This window comes from Lissotriton vulgaris, chromosome 4_1 (assembly GCF_964263255.1).
Source record: "Lissotriton vulgaris chromosome 4_1, aLisVul1.2, whole genome shotgun sequence".
NCBI lineage: Eukaryota > Metazoa > Chordata > Amphibia > Caudata > Salamandridae > Lissotriton > Lissotriton vulgaris.
In genome coordinates, this window is record NC_141691.1 from 1,657,955,441 (window position 1) to 1,657,972,934 (window position 17,494).

The 17,494-nt window shown below is 42.2% G+C and overlaps 1 protein-coding gene across 5 annotated transcripts in view; it reads right to left on the minus strand.

Moving 5' to 3' along the window:
• Positions 1-9,634: 9,634 nt before the first annotated feature.
• PAG1 (phosphoprotein membrane anchor with glycosphingolipid microdomains 1) overlaps positions 9,635-17,494 on the minus strand; it is a 485,100-nt gene continuing 477,240 nt past the window's right edge. For all 5 annotated transcript variants that reach the window (XM_086965925.1, XM_086965928.1, XM_086965926.1 and 2 more), the window contains one exon: positions 9,635-12,196. In XM_086965925.1, coding sequence (XP_086822051.1) covers positions 11,837-12,196 — 360 coding nt within the window. In that variant the 3' untranslated portion in view covers positions 9,635-11,836. The remainder of the gene's footprint in view (positions 12,197-17,494) is intronic.

Sequence of the window (17,494 nt, forward strand, 5' to 3'; positions counted from 1 at the left end):
CACTGCTCGCACAGATAAGCACCCCCCCATCCGCGCACTAGGAGAGATAGGATATTGATGGGCTGGTGCTACCCACAGACACGTTGAGGCAGGAGGCCCAACAACCCATTAAATTGAATATGTCACACTCCTTAACGTAACCCAGCAAAAATAGATACCCCGACAGGGGCCACCTTCCGGTGCCTCACTGAAAATTTGTGTGAATGAAGTGTGCAGAGCACAGGAACTCCTAAGAAAATGACTCACGACAGCACATGCAATAATGCACTGTTTTCTTAACTAAGCAATGAACACAGCTCTTATCCAACAGGCTGGCAATCGAATATCCAAGTGCACCACCATTTCAGTGGCCACATCATCACCCCAACAGGATCTACTGTGTGTGAATTGAGAACTATGAACTGTATTTAACTTTTTGCCTCAAACTTTGTTAACTAAATATTCTCCCAATTACCAGAAGATTACAAACATCTCCTCTGGATTCATCCCAAGGCCTGCTATGTTCAATAAGTTATGTATTGTTGCACTTCTATGTACCTTATGTTTACTATGGGTGTTGTCGAATTTGTTCATCACCAAAGAACTGCCTACTCTAATAGAGTCCACCTGGAAGCTATCACCGCACGTGCCTGAGGACCTCTCCCACATCACTTATATTTACATCGAACCCAACACTAGCACTCCACATGCACTACACAGTGCCCTCATACAAAACACACGTATCAGCACATGACTGCTGTGGGCTCCAAGACATCAGCCAGGTCCTGTTTCGTCTGTTCACTAATACCACATGCAGTAGGTGCGGACAGGCTTTACTTTTGTTCCAAGAGGTAGTCCCCTAAAAAGCAAAACACCTTTTCCACCTATGCCTAAGTAGGATTAGGGCCAACATACAACCTAACAGAATAGAACCCCATAGAGTAGTAGTGACTGACCCTATACAACACCATCCCACAGTATTGTGCCTTTTCACCGAGCCTCGCAACATTCAAAATGAGCTAGATAGGAGACGCAGGAGGGGCACCATGGGGAAGGATACTGTTCTGCCCCAAGACTTTCCAGAGCAGAGATTCTTGGAGGTAACAAAACCACCACACCAATGCAGGAACACATCCGCTCCTGCTTCCATCTGTGGTCTCAGGGTTGCCCTCAGCTTGTCTGGGCCTGTCTTCTTTAATAACAAATGGACCCCAGACTAGGAGCTCCAGTGTAGGACCTTTCACCTCAATGATACAAAGGGACTCATAGATACCCCATGTCAGGAAATCTGGGATCCTGAGGCGAACAAATACACGTGGTTAGCAGGGAAGGGGGAACCACTAATTGTACAGAAACTTACACTGTATTCCTTGTGTTTCAGAGGTAAAGGAACCTTTCAACTGGGAACAAAAGAAAACTGAGGAATAATAATGCACCTCCCCGACAAGCAATGGGGCACCTCCACGCTGATGGATACTTAATGGAAATGGGGCAAGTTCTCCTACACTCAGTTCGTCCCTGGAAAGCGTGGTCTCTGCTCCCTCATCACCATACATACCCGACATTGGTCATTCCTGGAGAAGATCTGTCCGAGTTGCACCAACACCCACTAAAAAGATAACAAGACTGGTTCATCGGGTTCAAGAAAAAAGAACTGCTGATTATTTTGGCTGGACTCAGTACAAGGACATCCCAGAAGAATTCAAACTGTTTACTGACACACAAGTAAACATTGGAGGGGCCGTACCCTTCTTCACCATGCATAGGAAAGCAAATGCCTGCTGCTTACAAATAATCAGGTGGAAGATGCGCAAGATGATTAACAGCACTGAGCTTGGCCTAATGTGATCAAGGAAGAACTGAGAGCCATCCGTCTCATGGTGATGCAACATTGATATGTCTTGGAATTAATGACCGCAATGGAGGGAGGGTGTGTGCCAAGAGTGATGAGTCCTGCTCCATGTTTATCCCAGGAAATGGCCTGGATAATGGGACTCTGACTCTGGCTATCAAAGCATAACACCATTTACAAAGAGACATGCGTGAGGAGGGAGGAGCCTCTGAGAAGGAGTGGTACATGAACTGGTCCTCCTGGCTCCCCCGGTAGCTGACTGGTCTGTGCACATCATTGTTGCCCATTTTCATATTTTTATTGTTTTTGTGTTTTAGGAAGTAATAATAATCAAAACTGAAGACTAACAAGGTCCCAATAATGTGACTGTCATGAACAATGGGTTACATAATGTAGTTGAAAACTCAAATAGAAGGGGACTGTTGAAAGTGATGGAATCAACGGCACTGTTTATAATGCTACAATCATACATAAGAACGAAATCGCATCCCTAATATCAAATTTGCCAGTCATGAACTTTCCATCAAACCCAACTTGGAAATACGTGGTCAGGCAGGCTCTGCGACCTAGGCCTGAGGTTACTGATTGACAGGTCACATGTGGGTGGCACATAGCCAGCAGACAAAAGCATGAACAGGAAACTCAGATAAGTGCAGCGGCACCACAATGGTCTTGGGATATTGGCCCCAATAAAGCACACATGTCCAGAGGGATGCGCGCATTCCCAAAACACCATAAAGTCAGATGCCACATGAAGTTAGGAACACACAGCCTTTCAGGACACATTACAAGCAGTGATCACACACCCCTCATGCCGGACATCTGGACATGTTACCCACTGGCCCTCATCGAGGCCCACCTGCATTTTGTGATCAGGCCCACGGTGCTGCCTGCTTCTTCCTCATGGGCCGCGATACTGCCCTTTGCGCTTCCCTCTTTTCTTTGGACATGTTGCGGTGCAGCGTGGTGGCACGCTGTTGCTGTTTTGGCATTGTGGTTGCGTCCCGTGGCTCCTGCTCTCTTTCTGTGTCAGGCACGTCGCATACCTACATGGAGACTCGTTATCTGACAATTAGCATGAGGGGAATGCCGCAGCTCCGGTTTTGGAACTCCAGCTTCCTATTGTCACATGTTGGGGCACTATATTCTTACCTTCCTTTCACTGGATATATATTTCTTTGTTAATTTCTTCAAGGGGCCATCTTGCCTTCCCATGATTCCATAGTCTTCTTCACAGAAGGCCTTGGGAAGTTTCTGCTATACCAATGCAAGATGGCGACTTTCCTATTCAGTCCACTATCCCTTTCCTTATCCAAGATAGTGGTTACTTATTTCCTGTTTGATCACTTCCTATTCATGGGTATTTAAAGGGCTGAATCCTTCATTTCCTTGCATTGCAACAGTCTTTGCTCCTGCTGTTGTGTCATCGCTCCTGTTAGTATCCTGTGCTCATGCCTGATGTATCCATGATTCCTGCTGGTATCCTTTGTTACCGATTATAGTCTTCTCTTCCGGTTTTGATTCCTAACCTTCTATCCCTCCCTACTGGTAGCTTCTTTCCTCCTTTTCATTCCTGGAAGGCACGGTCTGCTTTGGCTATTTCCTTGTCAGCAGTACTGTGGCTACCAGAAGGTGTCGCTCTTACCTCGGACAGACCAGAACCCTCAAGAAGCGAAGTCAAGGATCTCTCCGACACGCCAGAACCGGTAAGAACACTACAAGTCATGACTTCAGGGGCCTTATTTATGACTCCACATACCAGGCTTGCATTCTTTTACCAAAAAAGGATCGATGGAAGTACTTTATGATACCTAAAGAAATTAATAAAACCCTGTGCAGATTGACTGTACTTTGAGGCAGTCCTCAGACCCGCTTCTGTATCTGCTCCTGGCCAAAGTGTTTAATTAAACCAACTGTTCTTGTTTTGCTAAATGCCTCGTCTTTTGTTTTTTCATGGTAAATTCATATTCTTACAACAACTGGCAGCTAGTAAGAAATGAACATACACTGTACTTTTTGCTAATAATTGGAGGGGGGGGTGGTAGTCCTTTGTCAGCCATGTGATACATTTGTCCCATGTGTATTAAATCACTGTTTATACAGAAACTCTACAATATTTAAAGTTATGAGCAGTCAGTAAATTCTAATTTATTAGTCTTGTACTACCATATCAAATGGAAATAGCTGAAATATATAGCTGTTGTTAAGCTCCCGAGTCAGGGCTGGACTGGGAACCCAAAGCAGCCCTGGCAGGTTTTGTCAGACCAGCCCCTGTATTGTGCATAGCTAATGTAGCTAGCGGGCCTGACCACTACAAAGGGGGGCTTTGGGGGATTCCCCCAAAAATAATTTGGGACAAAATGATGCATTCTACAGCACAGTTGCCATTATATATTCAATTGTATTAGCTTTTAAAGCATACTAAATGGTGACCTTACTGTGCACCAGGAAACATCAATGTTTGTTAACTCTTCAATGATTCCTTCACTATCACCATCCAACAGTGCCTCTCATGTCTCCATTGCCTTTCTCTCTCTTGCATGTATTTCATTTATTTTATAGCTCCTCTCATACCAATGTAGGGTGTCAGAGCACTTTACATCAAACACACATAGAGACAATGAATCATGCATCGATAAATCAGTGTATAGAAAATGTGTAGGATTCACGTCATCCATACAGGCAATTTTTACGAGTGCTTGGTATGGAGAAGCTCAAACTCAGGATTCAGAAAATAACACTGTGCTTAGCGTTGACTTTAATAATAAGAACGTATTTCTATCCCAAAAACGTTTTTTTAGTAACATGAGGATAAAGAAATACTGGGGAAAAACATAACGTTCTAACCTGTACCATGCAGTTTGCATGCAGCTGTTTGATGGTGGTTCATAGCTCACTGTGCAAGATTATGATTGTCACTTATGAATTGCATAGTAACAAAGGAATCTCTGTGACAAAAGCAGTAGCCCACTGAGCTATGCACATAAAATACTGTTCTTTGAAATGGTACACATTCTTTGCTGCAGGCACTACCTTAGATGAGTCAAAAAATGCTACTAGACAAAACTCCCATCTCTCTCTGGCAGGTACATTAATCACAATAGTTATCCTGACACTTTTATTGTTGCCCTAAAACTGCTGGATATACAAGGGAATTTACAGTGCTTTTAAAACTGCTGCACTGCTACAAAACTGTCCCTCACTAACAAACCAGCCCTCCACCCTTCCAGACTCCTGGGGAAACGCCCACTGCCTGGTACGGCCAGTCCGACCTTGGCCTGAGTAGTATTACAACACATTGTAAAGGTCAACACATATAAATTCCTGCAGAGCAAAGGCATGTGGGGTAAAGCAATGCGTTACCTTGGCCTCAGTTCCTGACTGTGGTGTCCCAAAAAGATCAGTTCTTTCGCCTACTCTCTTTAATATCTAAATGATCCCACTTGCTAATATATTTAACTTCTATATCCTGAGATTTCAGAGGTATTCTGACAATGTCCAAATATGCATTAACATGCTCAGTGATCCAGGTAATAGTCGAAAATTAATTGAATGTTTTGCAAATGTCCAAATTCAATGCATTTGAATTAGCGACGTCTCAACACTGAGATACTACTTTATGGTCTGGCAATCCACACATCCTCCTATTTAACTGACCTATTTTCACACCAAGCTCACTCTCAAAATATAGTGGCCATCCCCTGCCAAAGTAGGGGAGGGGGCCGAGGAGGGAGGTGGGGAGGGCTTGGGTACAACCCCCCCAAAAAACATACATTAATGCTGCCGCTACCATCTCCTCCGCATCGGCTCTTCCTGCTTCTGGCTCTGGTGCTGGACACAGGCTCCCAGCCTGCCCTGTGGCCAATCCAGATATATATATATATATATTTACAACAAGGGGTGGTGAGGGACAGAGTCTCTGAATTAAACAGAATACTCTCACCCAGTCAAGAGATCAGGGCTAGATCCAACACCGTTTTTTAGCTCACTGCACCATCCCAGTTTCAGAACCTGGCTGTATGCAAATTAGTCTGTTCCTGTCCCAGTGCATGATGGGAACAGGGCAAACCAAACTACAAAAGCCAATTCTTACACTGGGAAGGAAACAAGCTACCGGGGACCGGTTTCTGGCATTTCAGCCGTCTTCGGCCCGGCTTGCTTGAATCCTGATGGTGCAATGAGCAAGGGACTCACATCTGAGTATACCCTTCCACGCTTAGGGTGGACAAAAATATTTACAACAAGGGGTGGTGAGGGACAGAGTCTCTGAATTAAACAGAATACTCTCACCCAGTCAAGAGATCAGGGCTAGATCCAACACCGTTTTTTAGCTCACTGCACCATCCCAGTTTCAGAACCTGGCTGTATGCAAATTAGTCTGTTCCTGTCCCAGTGCATGATGGGAACAGGGCAAACCAAACTACAAAAGCCAATTCTTACACTGGGAAGGAAACAAGCTACCGGGGACCGGTTTCTGGCATTTCAGCCGTCTTCGGCCCGGCTTGCTTGAATCCTGATGGTGCAATGAGCAAGGGACTCACATCTGAGTATACCCTTCCACGCTTCGGGTGGACAAAAATATTTACAACAAGGGGTGGTGAGGGACAGAGTCTCTGAATTAAACAGAATACTCTCACCCAGTCAAGAGATCAGGGCTAGATCCAACACCGTTTTTTAGCTCACTGCACCATCCCAGTTTCAGAACCTGGCTGTATGCAAATTAGTCTGTTCCTGTCCCAGTGCATGATGGGAACAGGGCAAACCAAACTACAAAAGCCAATTCTTACACTGGGAAGGAAACAAGCTACCGGGGACCGGTTTCTGGCATTTCAGCCGTCTTCGGCCCGGCTTGCTTGAATCCTGATGGTGCAATGAGCAAGGGACTCACATCTGAGTATACCCTTCCACGCTTAGGGTGGACAAAAATATTTACAACAAGGGGTGGTGAGGGACAGAGTCTCTGAATTAAACAGAATACTCTCACCCAGTCAAGAGATCAGGGCTAGATCCAACACCGTTTTTTAGCTCACTGCACCATCCCAGTTTCAGAACCTGGCTGTATGCAAATTAGTCTGTTCCTGTCCCAGTGCATGATGGGAACAGGGCAAACCAAACTACAAAAGCCAATTCTTACACTGGGAAGGAAACAAGCTACCGGGGACCGGTTTCTGGCATTTCAGCCGTCTTCGGCCCGGCTTGCTTGAATCCTGATGGTGCAATGAGCAAGGGACTCACATCTGAGTATACCCTTCCACGCTTAGGGTGGACACAAATATTTACAACAAGGGGTGGTGAGGGACAGAGTCTCTGAATTAAACAGAATACTCTCACCCAGTCAAGAGATCAGGGCTAGATCCAACACCGTTTTTTAGCTCACTGCACCATCCCAGTTTCAGAACCTGGCTGTATGCAAATTAGTCTGTTCCTGTCCCAGTGCATGATGGGAACATGGCAAACCAAACTACAAAAGCCAATTCTTACACTGGGAAGGAAACAAGCTACCGGGGACCGGTTTCTGGCATTTCAGCCGTCTTCGGCCCGGCTTGCTTGAATCCTGATGGTGCAATGTGGCCAATCCAGAGACTGCCCTCGGATGAAAGCATCTTCAGGATTGGCCTGAGTATCGGCAAATTGCACTCCAAAGCAGATTAGGAACATGTGCCTGCTCTCCCAGGCCCAGCAAATAGCCGAGGCTGGAGAGGGCTTAACTGCGCATGAAGGGTTTGGCCGCCCTGAAACGGCAGGATGAACACCTCATGAGCAGTGACGGGAGTGCCCACCACTCCACCATCAGCAGTGTCATTCCCGGTACCTGACCCCAAGACTCGTCAGAGTCCTGGGGGCGGGCCCAGGCCTACGGGATTAAATTAAAACCGTATTAAAATGGATTTAAAACCTGTTTTATTATGGTTTTATGTACTGATGGTGGCGGGAGTACGCTCCTCCGCCCTAATGGAGCGGCCGCCGCTTCTGCAACCTGTTGTTGACTAAAACTTTCAATGATAGTTCAACTGAAGAATATTGCTAACAACTATCTGTGCAATGAAATGACTGCTGCTACATTACCAACTGATTAGATGCCACAGGCAGCTGTACAGAACAGTCTTGTCATTCAACTGACATGGTACAAATTCTTTGATGGTAGGTCATTCTATTCATAAGGCTGCACCCTCTGGACCTTGCTTCGTTTTCCCCATCTGTTAAAAATAAGTGTCTCAAATATAGCAAAGTACTGAAAACCCACATCTTTTTAACAGCCTTTGGCCTGTTCCTAGGCTGATCTTTAGCCTGTCTTGCCTTTATTACTTTGAATTTGTTAGTGTTCTACCCTTCTTCCCACTTTATGTAACATCACTCTTAAATCACTTGTGACTCACTTGACCCAGTGTTGTACAAAAATCAATCAAAAATATAATAAGAATAAAAATCAATCATCACTTCCAATGAAGAACCACATTGCTGGATACTCAAGAGAAAAATGGGGTTAAAGACCAATACCTAAAATTCATACAGACTCAAGTCAACAAACACCAAATCAGCAACTGTTCTCTTCTAGATCAGTATTTCAACGCCTAATTGTAGGTTACTAGCGAAATCTATATTTATCTTCCTAGACACTGTGATGGGAAATCTCTCACCTTCTATTTGAGAACAAGTGCTATTACTGGTCTAAATGGATAATTCGATAATTTTATATATATTCTCAGTTAGCCATCTACTGGACAATAACCTGATTCTCAAATCATTTATAACTTTACACACAGTGAACCATTTGCTTCTATATGAGAAGGCAAATCCACGGCATTCCTACTGAATATGACAGATTCAAATGCACAATTCTCAAATGAGATATCAGATTTGCCTTATGCCACTCATTAAACCCTGTGCTTGCCCTCCACGATTTATTAAATGATACCAAATAAAAATATTCAACTCCTGGAGAAACCCAAGACAGGATTGGGACAGGGAGTTAAACTATGCCATTCCTTTCAATGTTTGGCTAAAATACTAGTTGTCTTTAAATCGGGAACAATTTATACCCAGCAATGAATTTCAAGGAGGTCTTAGTGGACACCAAGCAAACTACTCTAACTAGGTCTTAGAGAAAGGGGATAACTGCTGGAGATGCAACTGGCCAAAGGCCAATCTGTTGCACATTTTTGTAGGGTGAAGAAAAAGTACATGCTGGTGTAGGCAAAACGCAAAAGAATTCATTTGACAAACTCTATTGGCATTTGTTTACCCAAGTCCTTTAATTTCTTCAACGGCATCTCAGCATGACCTACATGTGGCAAAGGTACAAAGCATTTTTTTTTTTAATGGATCATCAGGAGCTCAATGGTGGCAAAAAAGTAATGTTAAAACATTGGGAATCTACTTCATACTTGGGAATGCAATTGTGGATTACTGACGTCACAAATGCCCCAACCAAGCAAGCCCTGTTTAAAATGCGAGATAATATCTACACTTTTCAATGCATTTGGTATGATTTCCTTAATCACAGTAAATACAAGCACACAATTTTATCCATTACCAAACATTTTATGAAAGGAAATTGTATATCTATTACACTCTTCCGACATAATAATTTAAGTCCATTTAGAAGTCTTAAATGAATCTTTTTATAATAATATTTCATCTTAGAACTATTTTGTACCGAAAGAAGAAATTGATGGTAGAACTTCTAGCACCTAATAATCAAACTAATCACCAAACTTTAAAACAATTATTTGATATTGAAAAAGTATTTGATTAAGGTTAAATTGACAAAGAATCTGCCCAGAGACCTCAAGGTCACAAATCCATAGCACATTCCTTTATTAGCATGATTAAGCAGGGATAGGACAGGCAAGATGTGATGATGTTCATGTTAGGCCCTGCAAACATAAGATCCTCATATTAAAAAGGGGCTTTTCTCACGAGATCCAGTTCTGATACAAAAGCAATCTGTGAACAGAAGAAGCAACATGAGTCTGGCTGCAAGAGACAAAGGCCTATTCCTGTCTGGGATTCGACTAGGGTGAGCCAGGCTTCTGTGACATGAACTAGCTGCAGTGTGGAGGCAGCAAGAGTAGGAGAAGAAGACTCTTTATGCAGAGAGACCAAAACATATGAAACTGGGCATTCTATTTGGTGTTCCCTGAAAAAAATTGACTGTTCTAATAGGAAGTACAAATCTGAAAGCAGAGGAACCCAGGACACATACATAGATTAAGGTGCACATGTATGTGCATTCGGCTTCACAATATGCAACTGTAGTACTTTTGCCAGTACCTGCCATCAAATGTGGTTATTTTTCATGTAGGGGACATAGTGACCTAGACGAAACCGTATGGTAGCCAGTGAATGCTTCCAGAAGCTTACTGGTTTGTTGGATGTTATATTCATTCTTTGCATTTTATAGCATTCGCGCAGTGCTTCCTCTTTTACTTTTTATTATCACAGGGGTCAAACATCAAATGAAACAGATTGCAGCAGGTATATGCTAAGACATGTGAGCCCAGTTGACTGTGAAATATTGTGCATATCACCATTCCCACTAATACTGTTATCAATTATCAGGAGGAAATGGTGCGGAAAAGAATAACAACAGGATCATCTGGAAAGCCATGGTTAGTATTCTTACAAGAGATCATAATTAGTAATAAATATGTAATTGGGTTGTGTTACAAAAATGTGTCAAGTGATCTATCTTTTGATTTAAGGAAGTTTTAATTTGCATATAAAGCTGTTCATAATTCAGGCTGAGGTACAGATGTTTTTAACATTGCTCTAGAAATCAATAAATTATCTTATAAAAACATCACTGCTTGTTTGCAAGGAGCAGCAACTGAATTCATGGCATACAACACATATATGTATTTTGATCGGGGTGCCCAGTTAAAAAATTCCTGTTAAGACAACATCATATTATTTTCATCAGGTAAATGAAAAATACATCAACTGTAGATGGTAAAAGATTGATATATTTTAAATTGTGCATGATGTTACAAATTAAAAGTAAGCGTAAAAGAGTTACCAAGATCTCTGTGCAATAAAAATAGGATTTGATGATGTACCATTAAGTACCTGAAAATACAATAAAAGTTATTATACATGCCTTTTATTTTCAGCCATCCCAAGAAACGTGGACCTCAATCATTGCCATAGTGTCTACATATTTGTTTTGGCAGCTGTTCAAACATGGTTGGCTAGTTAAAATTCCCAATGTTAAGGCTACAGCTTGTAGGCAGTACCATTTCAAATATAATAATTCACATATTATGATATGTTCCAAACAATTCTATAAGTACCAAGAGGTGATAAAGCTTTAGGCTACCAACTAATTGCAATCATAGTCATTCAAGTACAGTTTTTGTGTAGGTCACTTGTGAAGTACCTTCATTTTGCAACTATGGACAAGAAAGAAAAGATACTGTAAATAGGTCTCCTGTTACGCAATGGTCCTTGTGGCGCAAGCCAAACACACAAAACAAGATAATGCCCTGTATGGGAAAGAGGTATTCAAACCACAGCCATATATTCATGATTTTACACTTCAAAGAAGAGTTATTACATCACGGGAAGACCAAATCAACCAGCAAGAAGCTGCACAACAAGCCAAGTCCACTGCTTCTGAAGCTGACTGGATGGACATCTAAAAGATGTTTCTGACAAATAAAAAGTGATGCCTTGCATGAGGAGAGTGGATTCTGTTCATGGCAGTGCGAAACGTCTTCGTGATAAAATGGAAATTTATCTCTGGATAGACAGGTAGTGTGCAAGAATACTGGCTGCATGATTTCCACGCAACTACTGAACCTTGTCAGAACATGGATGATTGTACTTAAGATATATAAAAGCTATTCACTCATAACACAGAATGATATGGAACGTCCACTGCCGGCCTTCAGTTGATTGTTCATATGACTGTTTTCACATCCATATTTCTAAAAAGATCAATGTGATGCTTGCAAAATATTGTTGAAATAACTGGACACCATGTGTACCTTACTTTTAAAGGTATTAAAGTCTAGTGATATCACCGTTTTGATTCAAGTCTCCAATACTTTCATAGTCACTTTCTCCCTGTGGAAGAGCATTGTGGAAGTCATTAGGTAAGGGAATTGTCCTTTCATCCTCTTTAAACATAACCTGGACTATTTCGTACTCTGAATCTGGCTCATCGTATGTTCTGAGCGATGACTCAGGCTCGTCAAAGTGGTTTGAGGTTTTTTCCAAGTCTCTGACTGTTGCATAAAGTTCACTGCCAATTGATGGAGATCGCCGAGTTGCAATTTCTTGAATGTAGGCATAATTGGCCAGCTCATCTTGGATCAGCATGGACTGACCTGATTTGTTCACTGAGGAGTACATAGCCGCAACCTATAGAAAAAAACATTATAGCTTTAGAGTACAAACATACTTGACTGCCTTCCTTTAAATTACGCATTCCCTGAAAAAATCTCATGAAAACATACTGTGTAATTTTCACACTCTTTTCAATAAATCATTATTTAATAAAGTATGCATTTAAGGATCTTTCTCATAATCAAAATATTTAAAGCTTTTAGAAGTATGATATATAAAGCGCCTCACCAAAGTTTAAGTTTGTCGTAATAAAGTAAAAGTCAGGTGGTGATATTGTGAGGCGGGTGCAACAAGGTTTTACACAAGTCTGTGGGATGAAGGACAGACGTTTGTCTACAATTAAACATATTGGTTGGGCTGATAAGAAAGTTGATGGGGAAAGCCATTCAGGCGGAGTGAACGGAGTAGTGATTGAGTCCAACTATACCTGTTGGATCATGGATAGGCCCAGAACCCTAGTATCTCCAGCCCATATATCCCTGCCGGTCCTTCGACTTCCTCTACACTCATGATGGAGATGAGTGAGATGGGGAGCTGTGGAGGAGCAGCGAATCTGGAGGACACCAGGCTCTAAAAGTTTGTCCTCATGCCTGGTTTCCTTGCCTCAATCACTATTACTGTTAGTGCATTGAGAGTGGTCAATGGTTGCAGTTTGATCAGTGTGAATATAACTAAGGGGTATGCATTGACTTTCCTTGTGTCTTTTCACAACCAGGCTTCCAGACGGTCTTGGTGTACAGAGCATTTTAATATCACCAACAGTACTCATTAGACAATGGAATTCTGTTACAAAAACATGCTCTTTTCACATCTATAGTTTTATCTCTTGTAGCCAAGTAGTAGTTATTATATAAATGCAATGTTACTCTCTGAATGCCAGTCATGCTTATCTTGCTTCTCTCCCAAAGGATGACTACTCATACTTCACCACACCAACTGACCCTAACGAGTACTCCTTGCATCGCCAACACCCCCCCAAAATGCATCATTGAAAAACTCCTCATACCGCTCAATGAACTCCGGCCAAACGCAGCAGCTATCACAGTGTGAACTATATAGGCACCTCACAAGCTGCAATTGTGGGGTTGGCGATACGAATATCAAAGAATGTGATCAGAAGATCCTTCAAAACAAACTAATTCAGTTCCAACACACTGCAATAGGGATAGGAGAATGAGAATTGGGCCTCAGGGAAATACTGCGGGAGCAATGGCACTGGACACATAGGAAAATGGTAAAGGGCCAGGTAGAGTACTTTTCAGTGGACTTGAGAATGTGAGCCAAAAGGTCAGGGGAAATACAGAACATGTACACAGTAGTGCAGTATGCAAGAGCCGACTGCTCAAGCAACAAGACCAGGGCGTAGTTCGTGGACTTTTGCTATGCAGAACTTTGCGAAGTTACAAAAAAACTCTGCGAAGTTCCGCGAGTGGCAGAGTGCAGCACGAACTGCAGTTTGTGTTGGTATTCCTGCCCCTCAGGTAGAAATTCTACCCGAGCGGCAGCTCGCACTTGCGAACTTACTGTTCGTGCTTGTGAACTTACCGTTCGCGATCGGGGAAAAACTCTGCTGCACATCACGAAGCGGAGTTTTCTGCACTCCGCGAGCTCTGTGGAGTGCAGAAAACTCTGCAAACTAAGCAAACGTAACTGAAGTTCATTGCCTAGGCCTACTTAGGATGCGTCGTGCAAGGTTGCATACCAAGTGGTGATCATACCACAAATATTTGGAGTAGTATTCAAAATGATACCCTTTACACCATGGATTTATCACTATTTTGACTCTGGGCCCGCGTAAGTATTCCATGTCTCCTTGGCCAATGAGGGCTCCTCGTTTCTATTTGAGATTCCCACTGCTACTCCTCACTTCCCAATATCTTTGATACTGATATAACCAGTGTATTTATATCTTTTGTTTGTGGATCTTTACTTTAGACCATGCAATGTATTCATTATACAGTGTAAGACAGACAAATCACAGTAGTGACATATATAAACCAACAGCACACAGAAGATTCTTTAATGTACAGTCAACTTGTGATTACAGTACATCAATTGACTTGTTGCCTGAAAGGCTATCCACATACGTAAGTGTCCAACACATATAATGACACATTATAACTTTAATGAGAAAGTGTCAAACAAAACAATTGAAGGTTTTACAGTCAATTTTATTGGAGACATATTATTCTCCCTCAGGGTGTATTGGCCCTACAGGTACTATATGGCCCTCTGTGGTTGGAGTTGATAGATTTATGATGCTTTTAGTGGTTTCGGAGGTATAAGTTTACTTCTTGATCTTCCGGTGTCCCTCTTTTATCACAGTATACGTGTCCTCATCGCGTTCTTAATTACGCCAAAGAGTTTCGACCTTCTTGGTGGGCGAGGATTTTTGGCAAACATCTTCCTCAGGGCTGAAAGTGTACTTGTGTGGGACACATTCATAATTCTTGTCATTCCAGGGAACTCCACCTTCTATATTAACGGGTATGTTGATTAGGGGATGGGGGTTTATGTCTCCTCTGTGCCACATAATAATTGAGGTTCATTTACTTATATTGGCAAACCGCCAGGGTGGGTGCATCTAAAATTTAGAATATCCTGTTTTGTGGTGGCTGTTGATGTTTGTTTTAACAACCTGCCCATGCCTAGGCATCTGTGGGGAATGACCATCTTTGAGCGGGGACTCCAGATGCTTCATTACTTGGGCCGCACCTTCAATCCTCAAGGAGTACACTTATACCTCCGAGACCAATAAAAGCATCAAATATCTATCAACTCTGACCACTTAGGGCCATATAGTACTAGTAGGACAAATAAACGCTGGGGAAGAAGAATATATCCCCAGAAAAATTGACTGTCAAACCTTCATTGGTTATGTTGGACGCTTTCCCATTAATATTATATATGTGTGATATGTATGTGGATAATAAATAGCCTTTCAGACAAGTCAATTTATGTGTTGGAATGTCGAGTAGACTGTACGTTAAAGAATTTTCTATGTGCTGTCGTTTTATAAGTGTCACTATTGTGATTTGTCTGTCTTACATTGTATAATGAATACATTATGTGGTCTAATATAAAGATCCACAAAAAAAGTCTTACTCTCGCAGAACTCTTATTATTTCGGATTGTCTGCTTTTACTTGTATGCCAGTATGAACTTTAGAAAATATAAATACCTTGGTTATATTAGCATCAAAGATATTGTGGAGTAAGGCGTAGCAGAGATAACCTCCAAAGGAAACAAGGAGCCTTCATTGGCAAAGGACACACAGAATACTTTTGTGGGCTCAGGGTAACAATTGTGATAAAACCATGGTGTAAGGGGTGCCATTTTGAATGTTAGTACACTGATCCTGCCCTTATTGCCTTAACTGGATACAAATATTTGGAGTGGCACTGTGGACGCTACTGAAAAGGGGTTCTTTTCACCACAGCCTGAACATTCTCGAAGCTGGTGGCTGAAGAGAAGGACTGAGGGGCCTGGGGCCCCACATGGATCATTGACAAATATGCTGGGACAGACCCGACAGAAGCGAGTACGAAAACTGCAAGGAATGCGATTGTTTTGTGCCAATAGGAGTTAGAAGCACCAAAGAATCCGACGACGAATGCCACACATTTTTTCCATTAGCAAAAAATGAAAATTCACTGTATTATGATGAATGCACTGTCCCCAGGGCAGCTGCGAACTCTCACTGCCCAGGGGGCATCGCATTCAGGTGAAAACCCTGCTTTTAAGCCACTCTGTGTTTTCACAATGTCGCCTGCACTTTGAAGAGGGATTAGAGATCCCCTTGCAGGCGGGTGCAGTGAGTGACTGCACCTACGTTCAAGGGGATGTCTGGCGGTCCATAGTACCCTCTTTACCCCCTGCAAAGGGTTGCCTTCAGGGGGCACTGACAGTACGCCACCTTTTAGATGGCGCACTGTCAGTGCGCCTCTTGAGAGCTTCTTTGCCTCTGCACCTGCGTCTGTAATATGGTGCAGGTGCCGAGGCAAAGGGATTACTTAATTTGCATGGGGCATGCACCGATGCAAATGAGGGGATGACCTCCGAAGATAGCGCTGGCGCTTTACGTGCGCCATCTCTATCGGCTTTACAGAAAGGGGCATACAAGTGTCTGCAGCCCTTTCTGTAATATCATAGTGCCCCAGGGGCACGCAAAATGGACACAAACGTCTGTTGCGCCGTGGGGCACTTGTATAATATAGCCCCAGGTGTTCAAATTACACATTTTAGGAATATTTGTCAAACCAAAACTAAATGTTACTCTTAGAATACAAAGTATTATTTCAATCAAAAAATTAAACAACTGAATAATGTAGTAAAAATCTGATAACTGAAGGCTTTAAAACGATAGGACGTATCGTAAATAGTTTGAGGGAGACAGCTTTTGAATTTGTTGGCTGTCTTCACTTCATCCCCTTAATAGATTTCCATTTTTGTGCTTTTCTGTCTATTTAGTTAACACCTGTCTACCCCATTTCAATGTGCTGTGCAAAGTATTAATTAGAGAAACACCACTCAAAATTGAAAATACCTTATATAGGGCAATTTGTGCTAGGCTCTAACATGGTGCAGTTTACTGCTTATCGGTTAAAATACAGCTGACAGGTATGCTGACATAATCAAATAACACCAAGTCAGATCTATTTATGTAATATGGGTAATACCACTGGAAATTTTAAATGTGTTTTTACAGCATATGAAGCTGTAGATACACATGCTCTGCATACTCCTGCCATCTAGTGTTGGGCTTAGAAGGGTACAACCTGTTTTTCTTTAAAGAAGTCTTTATAATCAAGAAGTTTTGTGACTCCTCCTATGACTGGTACTGCACATGGTCATTAGTTCCATTGTTAGATTGTTTTCTTCCGCCCTCGGGTTTCCTATATCTAGCATTTAGTGCTAGATGTATGAAACTTTTTGCAGCTGCAAACACTCCAATTCAGTGTTGCAACTGCAAAAAAGTTATTTTCAATGTAAGATTGGTACAGTTGCTGTATGAATATAGAATCACAATTTGGAAGGGACGTGTTGTTGGCATCGATTCCAAATTGCAATACAGTAACATGTATTTCAAAGGTATGCAACCAGAATCCCAGTTGTACCCGCTTCAAAAGTTACAGACTCCCAAGGCAGAGTGGTAACCTATTTATAAAAGTGATATGATGTCCTTTGGACCTCCTCCTCTTTGTAAATTTAGGGAAAACTTTCAGTAGGAGTAGCCATTTGTCCAGACAGCCACTGCCAACTCTCTCTGAAACATTTGAAAAACATAACCTTTTTATTTTATTTTAAAAGAAG